This window comes from Gorilla gorilla, chromosome 12, assembly GCF_029281585.2.
Source record: "Gorilla gorilla gorilla isolate KB3781 chromosome 12, NHGRI_mGorGor1-v2.1_pri, whole genome shotgun sequence".
NCBI classification, from domain to species: Eukaryota; Metazoa; Chordata; class Mammalia; order Primates; family Hominidae; genus Gorilla; species Gorilla gorilla.
Window position 1 is genome coordinate 92,211,547 of NC_073236.2, and position 21,074 is coordinate 92,232,620.

The window sequence follows — 21,074 nt, forward strand, 5'->3', positions numbered from 1 at the left end:
AAAATTAGTCACAGCACTAAGATTACTTGGCTTTTTTCACCATTCTCAAGTAGGCAGTGGAGTTTCCAAGTAACAAGACGGGTATAAAAAGTGCACAAGCACATAAGAAGCTAGATATCTTTGAAAAGATCTATGTTGGTTTTGATTTCTAATGTAAATATTTGTAATTCACCCAACAAAACTCACCTAGACTAGTATATTAATGTATTTATGAACTAAAATAAAGATGACAGTTTTTAAAAAAAAATTTGGAGGAGTGGGAGAGCAGGTGTCCCTTGTTGGCTTTGTGGTTAGCTCAGTGGTTTGCACCTGTGCAGCAGTGGTTTCTATTTTTTTGTGTCATGATGGGTCCTTCCTAGTGACTACCTGCCCCAACCACTTGGGTTTATAGGTCCCCAAGATGAAGGGCCATGTCTCCTCCATCAGTTTAGGGGCTGCCAAGATCAGGAACCCTATTAAGTGCCACCAAGGGAGATAAATGACTAAGTGCTGTTTTTCCTCCACCTGAGTGGTGCCACTCGAGATAGGAGCCGCGCAAGCACCTGCATGCCCCCGCCCCCACACCCCCCACCCTCGCCCAGTGAGGACCACCTGCGCGGCCAGGACCGCGCTGACCCTGCCCTGTCTCCACAGGTTTCGGCATGACCACCCCCGCGACGGTGGGCGGGAAGGCCTTCCTCATCGCCTACGGGCTGTTCGGCTGCGCTGGGACCATCCTGTTCTTCAACCTCTTCCTGGAGCGCATCATCTCGCTGCTGGCCTTCATCATGCGCGCCTGCCGGGAGCGCCAGCTGCGCCGCAGCGGCCTGCTGCCCGCCACCTTCCGCCGCGGCTCCGCGCTCTCGGAGGCCGACAGCCTAGCGGGCTGGAAGCCCTCGGTGTACCACGTGCTGCTCATCCTGGGCCTGTTCGCCGTGCTGCTGTCCTGCTGCGCCTCGGCCATGTACACCAGCGTGGAGGGCTGGGACTACGTGGACTCGCTCTACTTCTGCTTCGTCACCTTCAGCACCATCGGCTTCGGGGACCTGGTGAGCAGCCAGCACGCCGCCTACCGGAACCAGGGGCTCTACCGCCTGGGCAACTTCCTCTTCATCCTGCTCGGCGTGTGCTGCATTTACTCGCTCTTCAACGTCATCTCCATCCTCATCAAGCAGGTGCTCAACTGGATGCTGCGCAAGCTGAGCTGCCGCTGCTGCGCGCGCTGCTGCCCGGCTCCTGGCGCGCCCCTGGCCCGGCGCAATGCCATCACCCCGGGCTCCCGGCTGCGCCGCCGCCTGGCCGCGCTCGGCGCCGACCCCGCGGCCCGCGACAGCGACGCCGAGGGCCGCCGCCTCTCGGGCGAGCTCATCTCCATGCGCGACCTCACGGCCTCCAACAAGGTGTCGCTGGCGCTGCTGCAGAAGCAGCTGTCGGAGACGGCCAACGGCTACCCGCGCAGCGTGTGCGTCAACACGCGCCAGAACGGCTTCTCGGGCGGCGTGGGCGCGCTGGGCATCATGAACAACCGGCTGGCCGAGACCAGCGCCTCCAGGTAGACCGCCCGTCCGCCCGCGCCGGGGACCCTCTCCAGGCCGCGGGGCCGCCGGGCGTGGTTTGCTTCTCTTCTCTCAGTCACTGCTGGCGCTTTCTTAATCTTTATCCAATAAAATGAAACAAAAAAAATTTTTTTAAAGAAATACTATTTGGCCAGGCCTGATGTTATCAAGGGCAGGTTTTGGGGACGCCTGTGTTCCTTGTGAGTCCCCTCTTGGAGAACCGTGGCCCCCAGCAGATTCTCCTTCAGGGAGAGAAAACGTGGCCCCCCAGGCCCACACCCAGGGCATACCGCAGCGAGGAGGGTTTTGCAGACTGGCACTAAACCCCGTCCCCATGCACAGAAGCAGCCGGCAACCCCAAAGCATATGGTGCAACTTTTCGTGGCTCTGAATTACCTCCTCAGCATTTAGAATCCTGGCCCAGCCTAGCAGCTTCCTTCTGGTCGTCAGAAGTGATATAGTCACAGTTTTGACAGGTGGGGGTTGGGACAGCCATATGTTGCCTCCCGATGTATATATATAGAACAGCCACTACACACAGAATGGTGTAGTATTATGCAATGAGATGAAACATAGCACCAACTTGCGGACTGTGGCATTTCCCCCAGATTTGGAAATTGCAGTGGTGAGGGGCTTAGCCGGCCTTTCTCAGCTCAGAGTTAGTCCATTTAGCACAGGGCACAGGGCAGCTACTTCTAATGGTGGGCGGTCCAGGGCACCTGTGAGGAGAGGAGCGCTGAGGCTGCAGGAGCCCTGCTGGGCTTTTAGCTGGCTGATCTCCAGGCTCGGATCGGCAGATCTTGAATCCCCCAACCGTCCTTTCTTTCACAAGCTCATCCACAGCAGTGCTTTTCAATATTAACCAGGAATATCTGAGTCTTCTCAGACAAGATATTTATTTGTTGGTGTGGATTTTTTTTTTTTCTTAACTACTGTTGATCAGTTCAACTTTTCCCCCTTTAAGAGATCATGGGGTTGCCGGGCGCAGCCCTCCAGCTTCTCCTCCTCCTCCTCTGAAGGAGGCACCTCTGCCAGCTGCGTCCTTGGGAACCAGGGCCTGCAGCACCAGGAACCCAAAAGAAGCCATCTTGCAAATGTCAGGGTATTTGGCTCCAGAGGCCATGATGTGTTTGGGGTCAGGAAAGATAGAATCCCTTTCTAAATATTGTTTATCAAGAGGATTTGTCTTCTCCATGCACAGCCTATTGGAGGCAGAGGAAGGCAGGAGGGAGGTAGCTGGTGAAACTGGTGGATGGAAGTAATGTTAGGATTACAGTTTTGCTCTCAGGCTGAGGGACAGATTCTCCCAGACTTGCCTTCTGCAGCATAGGGGGTCCCTGACCTGGAGGAAGGCCAGATACCCAGGCTTCATTGAAAGGATGGTGGTCTGGGGGTGTAAACGAACACTCTCTCTGCCCATTTTTCTCATATATGATGAGGGCAAGGACAGGTGCCAGAGTTTATACAGGCACGGCGTGACCCACCAGTATGCACAGCTTCTGATAGGAAGTCTTAGAAAAGCACCGCCTCACCGCCTCCAGCTCGAGCCATGCTGTGAAATCTCTCTCCCTGGCAAATGTGCCTGGAACACACACACACACACAAACATGCACGCATGCGCTCACGCACCCAGCATTAGAGTCAAACTTGAATGTCAAACTCTTCTTTCCCCTTCTAGTTCATGGCAGGAAGGGAAAGCTTACCTGAGATCTCAGTGACTCTCCAGCTATTTTGGGTAATTACTGATTTGAGTTGGGATTGGTTTTTAAACACAGGCCCTAATCTGGGGTGAAGCCAGTGAAGCAGCGCTGGCCAGGAGAGAGGTCAGTCTTGCTAATCCTGAAGGTGGGTTCCTGTGAAAACCATGCTTTCAGGATTCACTGTGACTGTCAGGCCAGCCCAGTGAGTGCCCCCCATCCAAGCCATGGTTGCGGTCACAGTGAAGGGATTGCCCACGCAGGGGCGCACGTGTTCTCTAGGGCAGGGCCCTCTGACAGGACCTGGAAATAAAATCCACATTTATCCCTTTAAAAAAGTGAACGATTAAAAGGCATCCAATTAGAGGTGTTACCTAGGCAACAGGAAATAACCTGGGGATCAGAGCCATCCAGAGAGGGAAGAAGAGATCCCCATGATAGAGGCATCTAGACAGTGAGGACTTGATCTGCGGGCAAAATAACAGCCTACCCACAGGAAGTGAGCCCCAGCAACAGTACAGCAGCCTAAAACCCAGGCATCAAGACTGTGTGAGCTAGACAGGTCTAAAGAAACCTCCAGGCAATCCCCCGCCCAGCATGCAGGACTACACAGAATCCTGGTCTCCATGGGAGGAACCAGGACCCACCTCCAGAGAAGAAAAACTCAAAACGTTTCTTGGCAGTCTTCTCTGTTGGCGGTGCTTCCTAGACTCTATCCTAAGTTGCTTATGCTGCAGCCTCAGCTGTTTTTACTTGTTTTCCTATGCTTTGGTTTTGGAAAGAGGCAATTAGAGGCAGCTTGAGCAATCTTCTAAAGGAATCGTAAGCACGGTTTCAAGGGGCAGGAAAATAAGACCCTTCCTCTTCCCACCTCCCAACTTCCCAGAGAAACGCCAGTCCTCCAAGGTACAATGGCAGCTCAGGATCCAGTGGCACATGTGTATTTTTGCCTATGTTCCCCTGTCCCCATCCCCCAATCCAGTCTCAGTCACACTGCCATGATACATCACACCATCATCCTTCATCTCAGGCCAAAGGGCTTAGCGCCCCAGACGCCAGGGACTGCTTCCCTGAAGCAGGGATGTGGTTCTCCCATCATTTCAGGAACAGTGACATTGATAGGGATGCCTTTCTTTGGTGCAGGTTCTTCTGAACCTCAGGCCAAGAAAGAGCTCCATTCCCTCAGATGCTGTGGCCTCTCTCACTGTCTTGGGGGTCTCCAGTTTGCCCACCACTGGTAGCTCACTGTAGCCTACAATTTCCTCACGCTCCAGGAGTTGCTTCCTAACCTTAGGCCTGGACTTACCCATCATGCCGGTGCTGTGGGGCTCCCTTAAAGTTTGAATGAACTCCAAGAGGCCCTCACCATATGGCTGTGGCCACAGAGAATCCAGAGTCTTGGCTAGCAGCCTTCTCAGAGCTGAGCAGAAAGGTAAAGAAGCCACCCTGGGTGTCCTAGCTTGCTAAAGCCAGGTGGTCAGGCCTTTGTGTCCTCTGAATGAAGCAGTGCCTCCAGGCCTGGAGAAGGCATCAGAAGGCTTAGGCAATCTCAGGCTCTCATTTTGTGGAAAATGCCAGACAGCCCTGGGCATTTGCACAGCATCATGCATATATGTATATATATATATACACACACACATACACACCAGCCTTACAAAGAGCTACTAACCCTTTTCCCCAAGGAAAAGTCTCAGTCTGGGCCACTTTAAGAAGATTTCCCATTTTTAACTCTCTAGAGATGTACCAGGGCCTGGAAAAATCCCTCTCTGCCTTGGGGGAGTTTTATGTACAATTTGCATGTATTCAGGTTTCACACAGAAGCCAGCATCCAAACCCAAGCCAAACCCTGGAAAAATAGCTGCTAAATTGACCCAGGATCCTCCGTCCTTCAGACAGGCCTCCCAGCAGACCCCCTCTTCCTGTGGGCTCTGGGGTGAGGGGTGACTGAGCCCTCATGGCCAAAGGAGAAGCTTCTGGGGAACTGAGGCAGACGGCAGCCCAGTCAGGCAGAGACCATAGGAGCGATGGGCCCTGTGGTTCGATCTTACTGTAACTTTTTACATTCTTAAAAAACAAAAAGCACAATTCCACATGCACACTGTCTGGAAAGCTCAGCCAGACAGCCAGCCTAGGGCACTTCTGAGTCCAGAAGAGGCGCTGGGGCTTTATCTGTTGCAGGGTTCTTGTATTGTTGTATAATGTGCTCGTGGTGACTCTGAAGGCTCCTCACTTTGTAGGGTGGAGAGGGAGGGAGGAAGGGCCTGCTAAGGCCATTCCTGACCCCCAGGGTGGGCTCATCAGCATGGACTTGGGGCCTGGACTCTTGCCCCTGAAGCAGCTCTGGCACTTTCAGGCACCCCAGAGCACAATTGCTACACCTTCCACGCTAGTCTCATGCATTGAGGATTTCTGCACTCGGACCTGGCCCCAAACCCTCTTCCCCTTCCCCTTCTTCCCTAAGGAAGCTCCCCCTTGCTTTACAAATCATTTTTTATGCTATCTGTTCTCTCAGGAGGGGGCTAGAGCATGCGGGACAAGCCTGCAGGGTTTCTCAAACAATACATCTATTTTTCTGAGCAGCATTCCAAGAGAGGACTTGAAGGGTGTTTAAATTAATGATGAATAAAATGCAGCCTGCCACCCCTCTGAGCTGTTTGCTTTCTGTCTGTCAGAGCCGCCTGCCTCCCCATCTTCCAGTTCACACCTCCTCTCAGGAGGGCCCGGGGGACTTCAGCTGTTAGGATGGGGCCCAGTGGCAGCATCACTGGGAAGTTGCTCTACAAAACAACAGTGAAACAGAGCCCAGGGCACCAAGGGACCTCCTGGGCAGCTTGGCCAGGCTGGGCCAAGGCTGGGGGACTGGGAGATGGACCCAACCTGGCTGTGCCCGAGGCTCTCCAAATGGAGCTTTAAAGGATCCCGAGGCCCGGGCCGTACTCCCAGGAGTCTGATTTCATTGGTCTAAGGAGCAACTCAGGCCAGCCCTGGAATTTTTTGGGGGGATTCTAATGAGCAGTCATGGACTTGAATACACCCTGTAAACACAGAACACTCACATTATGGTGGTGTAGAAAAAGCGTCCACTTAGAAACTAGGAGGTCTGAATTCTAGTTTTGGATCTGGCAGTCATTTAGCTCACTCTGATCCTGTTTCCCCATCTCTAAAGTGGGATGATGATACCATCCCCCCACCTCCCAGCGGTCTTACGAGAAATAAATGAGGGGCTAGGAACTCCGAAAAGTGTAAAGTCCTCCACAATTGCAAGATGTCACAATTATAAGAGGCATTTCATGAGGATATGGGACCAGGCTGCCCTATTGCTTCTGCATGGGGTCCTTCCCACAGTGTCAGCTGGGGATGAAGTTCTTCCAGCAGATTGCTTTTGCCCGGGTTGGCTTTGCAAACCCCTTCTTTTCAGAAGCAGCTTACTTGCCCTAATAATAGTGCAAACTCTACTGAGGCCTTCTCTCCCCTCTACATCCCCCTCCTTCTTTTCCTTCAATTTTCCCTAGAAATGAGAAGTAACTGACCATCAGGCTCACACTGGCCCCACCCACCTCTGTCTATACGATCACTCCCCACTCCCCTGGGCTCCCCACCCTGTTGAGCATGACCACTCAGAAGCACAAGCTCCATCTTTTAACTACAGCAGGGGCTTTCATGACATCAAATGATAAAACAAGAAGTTTTCTACAACTATACTGTACAGATCATGCACTATTTTTCATTCTGGTATTGTTTTGTTTTGTCTTGTTTTAACCCATTTATGCTGGAGGTTGCAAATTTTTTGTGTAAAAAATCAGATCTTGGCGATGACCTTAAGCAGTAGGATGTAAATAACTCTCACAGACTTAGTGTTCCAATAAGGGAACGCTAGGCATAAATGGGTTAATGCTGGTCAAAGCTATTAAACTGATTTCATGATCTGCCTATGAATTACACCCAGCAATCTGAGAAACACTGGCTTACAGTGTTTCTGGAAAGAGGCCTTCCTGTTAGCTTCCAGCCAAGACCCATTAGCTAGGCTGCCGTGGTGGAGAGGCCTGATTTCTGGTCACCCATCAGCTCTCCTCTCTGTTGGGGTCTCCAGCTGTGCCCCAGCTATGCGATGGGCACAGGTGGCTGTTTTACCTGCATGAAGTAGCCTAGATGATCCTTGGGTTCCTTTCAAGTTCTAAGGCTTGTGATTCTTATAACATTTCATATGACACTCCAGTGATCCCTGGATGGACTGCCATTCCTCTCCCTTCTGTGGCCAGTTACCTTTCTATGAGTGTATCTAACAAGCAGATTTTAAAAAGGAACTTTCAGCTGGGCATGGTGGCTCATGTCTATAATCCCAGCACTTTGGGAGGCTGAGACAAGTGGATCACTTTAGCCTAGGAGTTCGAGACCAGCCTAGGCAATATGTCGAAACCCTGTCTTTACTAAAAATACAAAAAATTAGCCAGTCATGGTGGTGCACGCCTGTAGTCCAAGAGACTCAGGGGGCTGAGGTGGGAGGATCGCCTGAGCCCAGGAAGTCGATGTTTCATTGAGCCATGAACATGCCACTGCACTCTAGCCTTGATGACAGAGTAAGACCCTGTCTCAAAAAGAAAGAAAAAAAAAAAGAAAAAGGAAGAAAAGAAAAAAGAACTTTATATTTACCAAGCCAGACCCCCAGATAAGAGACTTGCATATTTATCTTATTTAATCCCCTGGCCAATCTTGGAAATTTAGCACTTTCCTCCCATTTTGTCTTGGGTCAGAGAGGTCAAGCAACTCGTCTAGTTTGGGGTCAGGCATCCCCTGTGTTAGGGGCTGGAGAGACAAGGGTGAGAAAGACAGGACCGCCCTTGATGTCCCTGGACTCCAGGCTCCTGGAGGCTGATGGGGGCAGGGCGCTGCAGTATGGCCTGCTGAGGGCTCCCTGTCCACCAGGCATTCTGGGCTGCCATGGGCACACCAAAGAGAGGCAGCCACCCAGCCTGGGTAGGCAGAGAAGGCTCTCAGAAGCAGCTGTCCATGCTGAGCCTGAGAGCAGCAAGCCTGCTGACAAGGAGCAGGAAGAGTGGCCCAGGCAGAGGAGCAGTGTGTGGGAAGAACAGAGCAGGGGCTTGTTGGGGGAACTGTGTGTAGTTCTGCAGGACTGGAGCATGCAGAGCAAGGGAGGTAATGGGGGGGCCAGATAGCGAAGGGCCTTGTAAAACAAAGCAAAGACTTTTCGCCTAATCCTGAGGACACTGGCAAGCCAGTGGAGGGGTTTTAAGGATGCGTGTGCTGCCGAAAATGACTCAGAATGCAGGAGTGGAGGAGGAAAGCAGATGGCAGGGTGGACCAAGGTAGTGCTAGTGAGAACAGAGAGACGTGCAGAGATTTGAGGGACACCCGAAAGAGTAGGTCCACAGAATCAATGATTTGCCTGGATGGGGATGATAAGACTGAGAGAGAGGAATTGGGATGGAGCCAGGTCTCAGGCTAAGCAGCCAGGTAGACAGTGGTGCCACCACTGAGCCTGGGAACCCAGGAGGAGGAACAGAAGAGGTCATGAGTTCAGTGAAGGAGAAGTTGGACTTGAGGGACCCATGAGATAACCATGGGGGAGGGGCTCCCACCAAGCAATTGCCCTTGTGAGTCTAGAGCTCATAACAATGACCCAGGCTAGACCAACATTTTGGAAGTTCTCAGCATCAAGACGGTGTGAATTACTCAGGCTGTGAGTGTGTAGAATGAGATAAAAAGAGGATCACAACCAGCATTTAAGGGACAGGAGGAAGAAGAAAAAAGACTAAGGAAAGAGGATCAGAGATGTGGGAGAAAACCAAGAGCATGGGATGCCACAAAGCCAAGGGAAACAAGGGTTTCAAGAAGGAATGAGTGCCAAGTGCCACTGAGTGATTAAGACAAGGACTGAAGAAAACACCCACAAGATTTAGCAAAGGGAAATATCAGTGACCTTGGCAGAAGCAGCCACAGGGGAGTGTGAGCTTCTTTGGAACTGGTGCTGCCTGGCTAATTTTCATGGGTCACACATTAGGGATACAAGTTAGGATACAGATTCAAGCCACTCTAACAGAGGTTCAAAATAATACTGGCTTCCGTCGGTAAAAGTTCATGTCTCTCTCTTAAGAGTGAGTGCAAGCATAATCTATGTAGTATCAGGCACTTCTATCTGTACATATCACTTGTGTTCCCTTGCCACTGGCCAGAACTTTGTCACATGACCTAATATAGCTGCAAGATAATCAGGAAAAGTGGCCATGTACCAAGCAAGGCTGGTACTCCCAAGAAGAGTGTTGTTCATCTCATGTTCAGGCCACTGAGGGGACATTATGCAGCTGCAGTGGGACCTCTGAGGGGTGACAATGAGGGTAGTATGATAGCTACCTGTTGATAGTGGATTGATTTAGACTTCAGCTGGAAACAGGAAGTGAGTTCCTTCCTCTTTCCTCCCTCTTCCTGCCCTCCCCCACCAACAGGCTCTCCCAGTGGTAAACCTGTTTGGAAGGAATCCAACAAGGAGTTCTGGAAAATGTAGTTTGCTCAGCAATGCAGAGCAGAGTTCAGAGGCAGTGGGTGTACAAGGGTACATCATCCCATTAGCACACTTTAGCCATTGTGAAGTTCCCAGAAGGCACTTTCTCACTGTAAGTCCTGGAATCTGGGCAGAGAAAGTTATATTCCTGACCCCTTTCTGGTCCATTTTTGAGAGCTTCCTACTCCATTTTGAGGGAAATGTTTACAGAAGGGATGTTTGTAGAATTACAAATGAAAAACTTAACCAGAAGGCAACAGACACCAGGTCATGAGAGCTCACCGCTGCCCCGGTTCTGTCTCTCTGGCCGACTGCAAGCAGATCTCTTTCCCCCACGAAGTTTCCTTTTCCATGTCAGCAAAATGAGGCACTGGTCTTTTGGCTCTGTCACTCTGAGGTTCTGAAAGGAAGGAGAAGAGAGGAGAAAATGTAGAAGTTCCACGGGGATTTCCATCAAGAACGATACTCAGCAAACATCTGCAGAGTACCTGACCCAGCTTAGACAGTTTGTTCAATTCTTTTTTCTCCATGGACTGGGAGGAGCAGGCCCAGCCATCTGGATGCAGGATGGAAAGAAATGTCCTCCACTAAGGACTGGCCAGGTTCCTGCTGAAGGTGCAGCTTCAACACACATACCCCACCCCATGAGAACCTTCATGAGCTCCAGATCCTCGTTTTCATTTGTTTCTGCTTCCCCAAGGACAAGTAAAGTACCATTCTCCAGAACTGCACAGTCCAATAGGCAGCCACAAGCCACACACAGCTATTTAAATGTAAGTGAATTTAAATTAAATTTTCAGCTCGTCAATTGCACTAACCCCATTTCAAGTGTTCAATAGCCACATGTAACTTGTGGCTACCATATTGGATAGCACAGATATAGAACATTTCTGTCACTGCAGAAAAGTCTACAACACAGGGCTGCTCTAATGAGAGCTCTGGGATCCCAAAGCCTGAACTCCAGGGCATCCTTAAGGGGCAGAAGTAAAAGGCCTTCCCCAACCATCATGCCCCACTGTGGTCTCCTCTGCCTCCAAGTGGCCTTGTCTTCCTCATCCCCTATGGAAAGACCCCCACCTGCTGTTCACCGTGCACCCATCCCTCTCCCACCCCCAGGGCAAAAGCATTTGGTTACCCTGTGATGTCACACCTGTGCGGGTAACGTCATGCACTGTGGGCATCTCTCTGTAATAGGGAAGCCCCTCCCACCACAGACACCACAGATGCTGGGGCTCTGGACAGATTTCTTTGGAAGACATGTATTTGCACACATGAGAGCATTGGTCCAAATACATATATGCAGGCGCAGGCACACACATATTTATATTAAAAGCCTAATTCCACAAATGGCTGTAATTAAGACACAAAGCAACACCTCATGAGGTTGCTCCCTTCAACTCACACATTTACTCTGCCATGCTCTGGCAGCAGGGGAACAAAAAATGGAAGATTTGCTTGACTCTGCAGACAGAGGGAAATGAGGCTCAGTAAGGAGGCCACACAGCAATTCACTAGCTAATTCAAGCAAAAGCCAGATGTCCTTCCTGCTAGCCCACAGCTCTGTCCTGTCCATTCGTTTGGTATTGTGTTCATTCACTCAACAAACATATGTGAGAACCTACTGTGTGCATGCTCTGTACTGGGCCACACAGAGATTACACAGTCAATGAGACATGAATCCGGCCCTCTATGGTCTAGGAGCTAGGACATGTTGGTTGGCAACTATAGAAGCAGGGATATCACAGTCATACCACCAGGAGCAGGCTCAGAGAAGTCCTGGAGAGGCTGCTTCAGATCTGAGTCCCATGCCAAGCACTAGGCTGCTCTGTGCTTCACCCAGCTCTACTTCTCCGGCCCTTCATTCCTTTTCTATCTTCAGCCTGGCAAAGAACAAGCTATTCTTCATTTATTCTGGGCAGCCAGTTAATATTAATACCAGGGTTAATAGATCTGTTTCTCCCGTACGCCATCTTGTCTGCTCCTCTACCTAAAATTGCTCTAAGATAAGTTCTAAAAATCCTTCTTCTCGTGGGCAGGTCACAGTGCTGCTGTGTTCCACTGAATAGAGATAAACGACGAGAGTTGGTCATATTCATAGCTGACCAACTACGTGCGGTGAGAGTGTAGGGGTGTTGAGATGGCCCCCAAGGCAGATACTGGAGCCTTGACTTTTGTGTACCCAGGATGCTTTCCTGTCCCCTTCTTCTAGGGACACTATCTCTGTTCTTTTAGATAACTCCACCCATCTCCATGCAGTCTAGTGGAACTGCCAATCACAGGGTCCCTCCTGTATCAGTTATGAAAGCATTCAACTGTAATGAACAGAAAACCCATTGAAGGGTACTTTTAAGGAATAAAAATCAAGGTTTATTTCATTACCATAACCAGAACTCTGGAGCAGGTGGTCTGGGGCTAGCGCAGTGACAGTGATGCCATCGGTAAGGCTGGCTCCTCCTTCCCGCTCTGCCATCCTTTCCATGTTGGCTTGCCACCCCAGGTGCCAGATGGTAGCTACCCCTCCAAGGCTCACAACCATGTTACTAGTAGCAAGAAGTAGCAGGGAGAAGGTAAAAAATGTTCTCTCCCAACAGGACTTTTCCTAGACCTCCCTAGGACTTTTCTGCTGCATCTCATTGACCAGAAGAGAGTCACATGATTGTCACCACCTATAAGGGAGGGAGGGAGACAGTGTTGTGCTTTCAGTCCTCTGTACAAGAGGACAGCAAGGGGGAGGGGATTGGGATGGGTGTGAAGTGAGAATGCCTACAGTTCCTGCTGCCTCCCCATCAAGGCTGGATTAATCATGGTTCCGCATTCTCAGAGATACAGCCATTGATCTAAGGGAGGGTGCATGCCTCAGGTTGGGGAGTGGGGGGGAAGTCCCCTGGCCTTACACAGATTGGAGGGGGTGGAGTAGCCCTTTCTTGTCTTGGTTTATAAATTAGGCCTGGCGGCATGAGTCAGGGTCAAGTTAATGCAATAGAATCCAGTCCAGCTGATTTAAGCAGAAAAAGACCTATCATTGGCAATCAACTCCAACCTGGCCACCTAGCTCTCTGACACGACCTGACTGGGTGACAGAATCGTGACTCCAGCACGTCATGCCACAGTCCTCGGACAGGGTCTTATGTGCTAAGGAGAGACACCTGGACACCGCAATCCTGCACCAGGTACCATCTGCACACAGCAGGCCACCTCCAGGCAGCTAATGCTGATACAACTGACGTGTTGGCAGCCAGCTGACATCACTCAGAGACTGTGGTTTCCTGCTATGGGACAGAGAATTTGCAATCTGTTGGTTTTCAAAGACCTACCCCATTTCTCCTCCCCCATCTCATCCTGAACAACCTTCCAAGACCCTGGCCTGAATCAGGTTTCCTGTTTGGCAATAAAACTTTTTCACTCAGTGCTCAATGTTTGGTCTTTAATGGCCTTTATTTTCTCTTTAACTTGGACTGTTAAATGCACCCCCACCCCTGGGAAGCCTGAAGAGACTCTAGGGTTGAGCTCTAATTTGAGCTCTGGGATTGACTCTCAGGAGAGACACACCCACAGAACTAGGTCACTGAGGGGGTTGCTGTCTCTCTGATCAAGAAATAGCCTTTTTCAGATGCCACCATGATAAAGTCACTCCAGGAAAAACAGAACCCCTCACTTGCCAGCAAAAAAAACCAGCAGAAGCATGGGCTCCTTCTCCAATCTGCTTTTGAAAATCTTGCTAAAGTGCATCTAATGTGTAGAATCTAAATCTCATCCAGATTGGTAGCTGCAAGAGAGGCTGGGAAATGTGGTTTTCAGTCTTTTAGCCTCAACAGTACAGGATAGCCCTCTAGAAGGAGGGTAGAAGAGATGCTCAGTGCCTGTCTACCACATCCTCCCTGCTGGGCTGCCAATCAGCTGCTGTCCTCTGCCACAGGCAGCATCTGCCTACTTGAAGGGAGAAGGAGGCCACTGTGCCAAGGGAAGCAGAGGCAGGGCATCTGCCTGGTCCTGAGCCCCCGCTGCGTTCCCTGCAGCCAGGCACCTGCAGTTCTTCCCCCAAGTGTAGGAGTTTCCTCAGCTTTCTTCCCACCAGTTCAAACCAGCAATTTCCCCCTTTGCCTACTGGCTGAGTTAGGTTTACTTGCAACTGAAAAAATCTGGACTAACTGTCCCTTTACCCAAAATGATTTCCTTTTTCAATTCCTGGGGGCTGAACTGCCTTTCACAGTGACAGTAACTTTCACAGAAAAGTTCAGTCTTGGAATGCAGACACCTCCAGGAGAGAGGGTACAATAACATATTCACACCAAAGTGTAAATGAGGTACAGTGAGCCTTGCCTGAGACTGGCTTCTGCTGGAGCAGAGGGAGGGGAAAGTCTTGGCTCCTGGGAGACAGAGATGGGAACCCCACTAAACGAGATAAAGTTCCCAGAAAAAGCAACGCCATACATCAACTTTGCTAACTTTTGCCTTCAGAGGATGGAGGCTGAACATAAGCCGTAACATGCTTTCCCTTAAAAACAAGTTTTCTGCCATTCCCGCTTACATTTCCAACAAATGCTCAGTCTCCAGTGTTGATTTAATGTTTATGTGACAGGGCCTCTGCCAGCCCAACTTCTAATATTATTCACCAAACACCCCAACATTTCACAGCAGTCCCTCAATCTGTCTCCCTCTTCTGGGTTCCAACTTCCCTTGATTCTCTTCTAAGCACCAGATCTTGGGGCAAGAGAGTGGGAGGGAGGTTTCTACTGGCTAGAGAGTCCAAGAGAGAGTCGCTGTTTTAGAAACTTGGAACGTTCGCTTCTCCCCACCCCACATACCCTCACCCTCGCCCTCCCTAATAAGGAATTTTCCTTCTCATTGGCTAAAAAATCGAAACAATAAAAAGGAAAAAAATCTTATTCTGACAATGTTTTATTCCTACACAAGTTAACAGGAAGGATGCAAAAGCACTGGAGGCTGGCCAGGCAGAGGCTCACGCCTGTACCCCCAGCACTTCAGGAGGCCGAAGTGGGAGGACTGCTTGGGCCCAGGAGTTCAAGACCAGCCTGGACAACGTATCAAGACCTCATCTCTACAAAAAATTTAAAAATTAGCCAGGCATGGTGGCACATGCCTGTGGTCCCAGGTACTCACTTGGGAGGCTGAGACAGGAGAATTGCTTGAACCCGGGAGGTGGAGGCTGCAGTGAGCCATGATCACACCATGGTACTCCAGCCTAGGACACAGAGCAAGACCCGGTATCTTTTTTTTTTTTTTTTTCTTTTTGAGATAGAGTCTTGTTCTGTTACCCAGGCTAGAGTGCAGTAGTGCAATCTCGGCTCACTGCAACCTCCACCTGCGGGGTTCAAGCGATTCTCCTGCCTCAGCCTCCTGAGTAGCTGGGATTACAGGCATCTGCCACCATGCCTGGCTAATTTTTGTGTTTTTAGTAGAGATGGGTTTCACAGTGTTGCCCAGCCTGGTCTTGAACTCCTGGCCTCATGTGATCCACCCACCTCAGCCTCCTAAAGTGCTGGGATTACAGGTATGAGCCACTGTGCCCAGCTGCGAGACCCAGTCTTAAGAAAAGAAAAGAAAAGAAAGAGACAGAGAGAGAGAAAGAAAGAAAGAATAAAGAAAAGAAAGACAGACAGACAGACAGACAGAAAGAAAGGAAAGAAAGAAAGAAAGAAAGAAAAGAAAAGAAAGAAAGAAAGAAAAAGAAAGAAAGAAAGAAAAAGAGAGAAAGAAATCTAAAAGAAAGCACTAGAGGTGTAATCAAGTTTCTGGCCCCAAGAATTCTAAAGTCTAGTTGTCTCCTGGGTATTCCTCTTTGACTCCTTTCCCTGAAGGCATTAAGGCCCTCTCCCCTGCACCACCCCTACCTCTCTCCTCCTGAAGTCTGCAGGCAGTGGGCTTCCCCTGCTCCTCTCTGTACCATGTCTATGGGTGCAGGCCTGGCTGCTCCTGCACCCATGTGCTTTAGGTGCTTCGCTCCCACTAGAAAAACTCCAGAGAGATTTGCCACAGCTGCCACTGTCCCCCAAAGGCAGTGGTAAAACAAGCCAGCTGGCCACAGAAGGAACAAGCCAAGCTCCACTGGCATCTCCTCCCTGTTCTAGTTCACTCACTGTACACAAAGGAGGCTTTTTATATGGGAGAAGCCTGGATTGGAAGCAGATTTGCTGGGACCACAGCAAAAAGTGAAGACTGCTTGACTTTTTCCACTACGCCAAGTCATAGCCATGGAAAGCATTGCCTTGACCCCTACCCACAAAAGGGCGCTGCACTCCCACTGCTTGTAAGTTCCTTCTCTTCTAACATGTCCTCTCCATTACCGACTTCAAGGCCCAACACCAGGTGATCCAAGCCCACCTGGACAGTCCCACAGACAGTTGCCTGGAGAGTCATCCTGATCCACAGTATATTTGTATAAAGAAGAAATAAACCTCCTCAATGTTCCACCACTGAGATCCGGGGATTATTTATTACTGCAGCTTAGCCTTGCCTATCCTGACTGATACACAGCTGTTCACTTGCTGCTCTATAGCTGTTCTCATCATGCCTCCTGAGGGCTTATGCTTTCCCCTGGGAGCACAAAATCTCCCAAAGAACAAGGGCGACCATGTCTTCCCTTGGACAAGTCATCACCTTGTTGAAGATTGCTTTTCTTACTATAAGTGGAGCTTAAAATGTCAGCACATATTTCATAAAGGTTTTGTGAGAATCAAGAGACAAATCATGGAAACAGCTCAGTTTTTTAAAGTTTTAAATCCCTTTACTCCCCATTTCTCCATCATCAACCCCTACCCCCATTGTTTCCAGTGCCCATGTTAGGGCTAGGCCACAGGCAGCTGAGAATAAAGTGACCAGCACATCACCTGTCTCAAATACTTGTACCCAGAAAGTATTCAAGGAAAAACCCTCAAGTGAATCGGAGGCTGCCTATAAGGTGAGACTTCAGGGCATCTTCCCTCCGCTTCATCTCTCTCCCCAGTTTCATTTTTAAACTAACCCACTCCCCACCAGCTTCTTGATGCTGAAAGTTGGTAAGACAGCCTGCTGTAGGATCTTTGAAACAACAGGAAGTTCAGGTCCAGACATCTTTTGTTAGAGGTCCCCAAGACCACCTTGGATTCAATGATTCACTAGAAAGACTCACAGAACTCAGAAAAGCTATTCTGCTTATAGTTGTAGATTACTACAGTGAAAGAATACAGATTAAAATTAACAAGGGAAAAAGGCGTACAGAGCAGAATCCAGGAGAAGCCAGGTGCAAGCTTCCAGTTATCCTCTCCCAGTGGATTCACATGGACAGTGCTTAATTCTCCCAGTAATGATGTGACAACACATGTGAATGAAGTACAGATCCTCCTCCACTGGGTTATGTCCCAATAAACCCATTGTAGAGTGCAAAACTCACAAGTTGAACCATTGTAAGTTGGGACCAGCTGTATTGCTCACTTGAGCCTTGATGTTCAGGGTTTTTATTGGTGGTTGGTCACATAGGCCTGGAGCACCTGCATGACTGATCTTAGTTTCTCATTCTCTGTCCCTCTAGGGCTCAAACTGATACAATGTGGCCCAGGGCCCTAGGGGAACAAAGACAAGTGTTCATCATAAATCACATTGTTAGCATACATTTTCTAGAGTGGTTCTAAGTTCAGCATTCAAAGATACTCTTTGAATACAAAGCAGGGTATTCTAAGGGCTTAGAGATTATTTCTGAGGCTCAGGCTGAGGGCCAGTCTTTTCTTCGGAATACGGGTGTGAGTACCTCAAGTCAGCTAAGCTAACCCTTTACTGCATACACTCACACTCCACACAGTTCCTCGTCTGTAGGTAGCCTCTGCCTCCCCAGTTCATGCCAACAGAGGCCAGTAACCAAAGTGGACAAGAAGAGCAGTGGAAGACACAGCTGGTCTTGACTCCCTGCCCTTCCTAGCAGAACAAGCACCAAAGTTCCCAGACCCAAAGACCCAACCTCCTTCCTCTTGGGGGTACCCAAGGGGCTGATGCGCTCTCCAGGTGGCTTGGTGTGCCTATGGAAGCCACATTGTGCCCCATCCCTTCTGCTTCATGAGTCTCCCTGGTGAGTGGGAGTGGCCCCGGCACACATCTCTGTAACCACACTGTTGACCACACTCCACTTTCACCCCTCCACGCGTGTCTCATTTTCAGCTCTTTTGGGGGTTGAGGGAATTCTCTCCCCACCACTGCTACAGCCCCTAATAGTGTCCCAAAAAGTGGGCCTGGCTGTCTTTCTTTCCAGCCCTCTTGCTCAAGGATCCAGGGCCAAACTGGGTCAAATGGCAATCAGGTGGCACTATACAGTGTCATACCCAAGAGTGCCTCTCCCCAGGGAACTTCAAGGTCCGATGCAAGTGCCACAAGTCATCGCAAGCTCACAAGAAGTTTCTTCTCCACTTTGTCAACTCCCTGGTGGATGGGAAGGGGCAATCTCAGCCCTCCATCTTAGGCATGAGTTCCAGGGCCCAAGCACCCACTCCAAGGCCCCCTCAAGGGTTCTTGCACAACCAGGTATCAGACTGCCTAGTTCTTCCAGAGCCTGTCGAGAAGCAAGTGAGCCTCCCACAGGGAAGCAAGTGAAGCAGGGTTATACGAATCCATCCCCAGAAGATGACATATGTGAAAAAATCATGTCAACGATTGAAAGCCATACAAATAGAAATGAGGAGGATTCCTGAGATTTTTGCTGACAGAAATTTTCTCTCTACAATATGACTTGAAGTATAAATAACTGGGGAGGAAGGCGATTCTGTGGTTTCCACTTATACTACAATGCAAATGACTGGTAACGGAACTCTTGCAGAGGGCTGCTTATGGCCAGGCTGAGACAGAAATAAGCCTCACTGGTACCTCGAGGCCATGGGGAGAGAGGGCTCCTGGTGAGAGGTGGGCAGGCAGTGCACAAAGGCTCACCCACATTGTGGCTTGTCAGAAGCCTGACCTGAGAGGACAGAGCAGTTAGGGTGGCTTGTTCCATCAGGAACAGGGCTGACCAACAGGGGCCTCACCTCCCAAGTCACCTAGACAAGGCTTTGTGAGAGAGAGGCCCGCAGCCCTGGGCTGACAGGCTTTGGGAACCAGGATGCTGCCAGCAAGGTGGACCACAATTGTGCTGGGGATTCGGCTTCCAAAACTGAATGACAGTTTGGGCTCCTGAACTCCTGGGCCCTCTCATTCCCCAGACCTGTCTTCTCTGATAGTGATGTCAGCTTGAAGCCAAGCCTGGCAAATGTGGCTCCTGGGAGCCCCCAGCTCCCACAATGAGGCCTCTTCTCTCCCCTTCTCTAAAGCCTGCCCACCCCTCAACCCCCAGGTAGCTCCTGCTCTCAGCTCTTACACTCCAGAATAAGCATTGTGAAGGGTGTCATCTGCAGCCTGTGGGGGAGGCAAGGCTGGAAGACATGGGAGGGGAGAAGGGCCACAGCAGGCAGGGCCAAATGGCCTTGGCCTAGGCCCCACCTGCCCCAGCACACGGCGTTTTGTAATAGTTTTGCTGGGGGTTCAACCACAACTGTCCTCAAACTCCTCTCCAATGAGGGAGGGGAATGAGCTTTGGAGGCTGACAGTTGAGTCACCCAGGCCTTGAGGCGGCCAGCTCTTTCCTCAGCTCCTCCTGCAGATGCTCAGTCATGGCCAAGCCTGTTCCACTTTAATCCTGCATCCACATGCTTTCTGCCTCAATGTTTCTGGGAAACAACATCACAAAAATCAATGTTTTAGTGTCTACTTGGTGCTAGGCTGACTTTAAGAGTCTGGTAGTTCTTTCTTTTCAGACTGATCCAGATGAGGGTCCCATTAAGCAAATTCTTTAACCTCTCTGAGAATCAGTTTCAACATCTTGAAATGGGGAAACAAGCAATCTACCTTATTGCATTGTTGTGAGGATTAACTAAAATGATTATAAAGTGCCAGACATACTGTCTAGCACACACATTCAATGACTATCACTTCCTCTTTTTGCCTCCTCTCCCACAAGTTCAACCTTTCTTATGTGAACATGACTACCAGGGCCCATCCATCCATCTGTCCATCCATCCACTCATCCGTCCATCCATCCACCCATCCACTCATCCATCCATCCATCCATCCATTTATCCATCCATCCATCCATCCATCCATCCATTCATCCATCCATCCATCCATCCATCCATCCATCCATCCACTCATCCATCCATCCATCCACTCATCCATCCATCCATCCATTTATCCATCCATCCATCCACTCATCCATCCATTCACTCACCTATCCATCCATTCAGTAATTCATCCATGTATTTATATTTTTTCATTTTTTGAATACATACTATGCACAAACTGCTGCAAGTTGTCCACAGAAGTGGAAATATATAATCTAGAAGCAAAAATTAACTATAAAGGCTATGATATAAATAACCTGGCAAAAAGTGAAAAGTGTCATAAAAGAGGTACAGGGAAAATGTCAGAAGATTAAACACCCCGGGACACTCTTCAAGCCTCAGTTGAAGCCAACTGCCAGGATTACACTTTATTTGATAAAACATTTCTCTTTCCCTGATGAAGACCATCAGAATGTTTGTTTCCTTTTACACAGGAAGGTGACTCAAATTCTAATTATCCTAACCCAGGAAATGACTTTGTCTTGCCTTTCATTTTACTGTATTCAGCTCTTAGTTGCTCCACTGAGGACAATCTGCAGAGCCCAGGTTTCTTCCAAGATTTTAACTGGACCTTCCATGAGGGATTCTGAAACCCAAAAAATGAGCTAAATGAAGAGATGATAGATACATTACAGGAAGCCTCCTTGGGCCAGACATTCCCTACACAGTCATGTGCAGGTGAGTCAATCAGCTGAGAGCTCTTCAGTGTCAGCAGCCCACCTCCACCCCTTCAAAGACCCCTCTCTCTCCACCTCCTGGATCCTGCCCACATTTCAAGTCACCCCAGGAAGAATCGGGGGAAAAACATCTCCCAGTAAAAGTGCCTGACCAACAGTGTAGTTTGTAGCTGATGAAAGACAAAAATCTCACACCTTTTGTTGCCACAGTAAACAACAACAATCCATCCATATGTTGAAACACTTGACTCACAGAACTCTCTGCAGGCTGCCACTCACCCCTGCAAGGAGGAATTGACCACAAGGTTCCTGCAAAGATGTTGCTGAGAAAATGCTGCCAGTTGAGTTGTTTGGTGTAGTAGATTTAGAGACAGAAGACCCAACTCTGCCACTTCTCAAGTGTGTGAGTTTGGGTGAGTCCCTTTAGCTTTCTAAATCTCTGTGTAGGCAGGGCACAGTGGCTCACACCTGTACTCCCTGAACTTTGGGAGGTCAAGGTAGGAGGATCACTTGAG

General features: G+C 49.6%; 2 protein-coding genes across 3 annotated transcripts in view; one reads left to right on the forward strand and one right to left on the reverse strand.

Moving 5' to 3' along the window:
- The window catches only part of KCNK12 (potassium two pore domain channel subfamily K member 12), a 62,391-nt gene extending 49,228 nt beyond the window's left edge, over positions 1-13,163 (forward strand). Inside the window, exon 2 of the mRNA XM_004029202.5 lies at positions 634-13,163. Within this exon, the coding sequence (XP_004029251.1) occupies positions 634-1,535 (902 nt within the window). The 3' untranslated portion in view covers positions 1,536-13,163. The remainder of the gene's footprint in view (positions 1-633) is intronic.
- MSH2 (mutS homolog 2) overlaps positions 10,018-21,074 on the reverse strand; it is a 107,317-nt gene continuing 96,260 nt past the window's right edge. For both annotated transcript variants that reach the window (XM_055377842.2, XM_055377843.2), the window contains one exon: positions 10,018-10,149. In XM_055377842.2, the coding sequence (XP_055233817.2) occupies positions 10,018-10,149 (132 nt within the window). The remainder of the gene's footprint in view (positions 10,150-21,074) is intronic.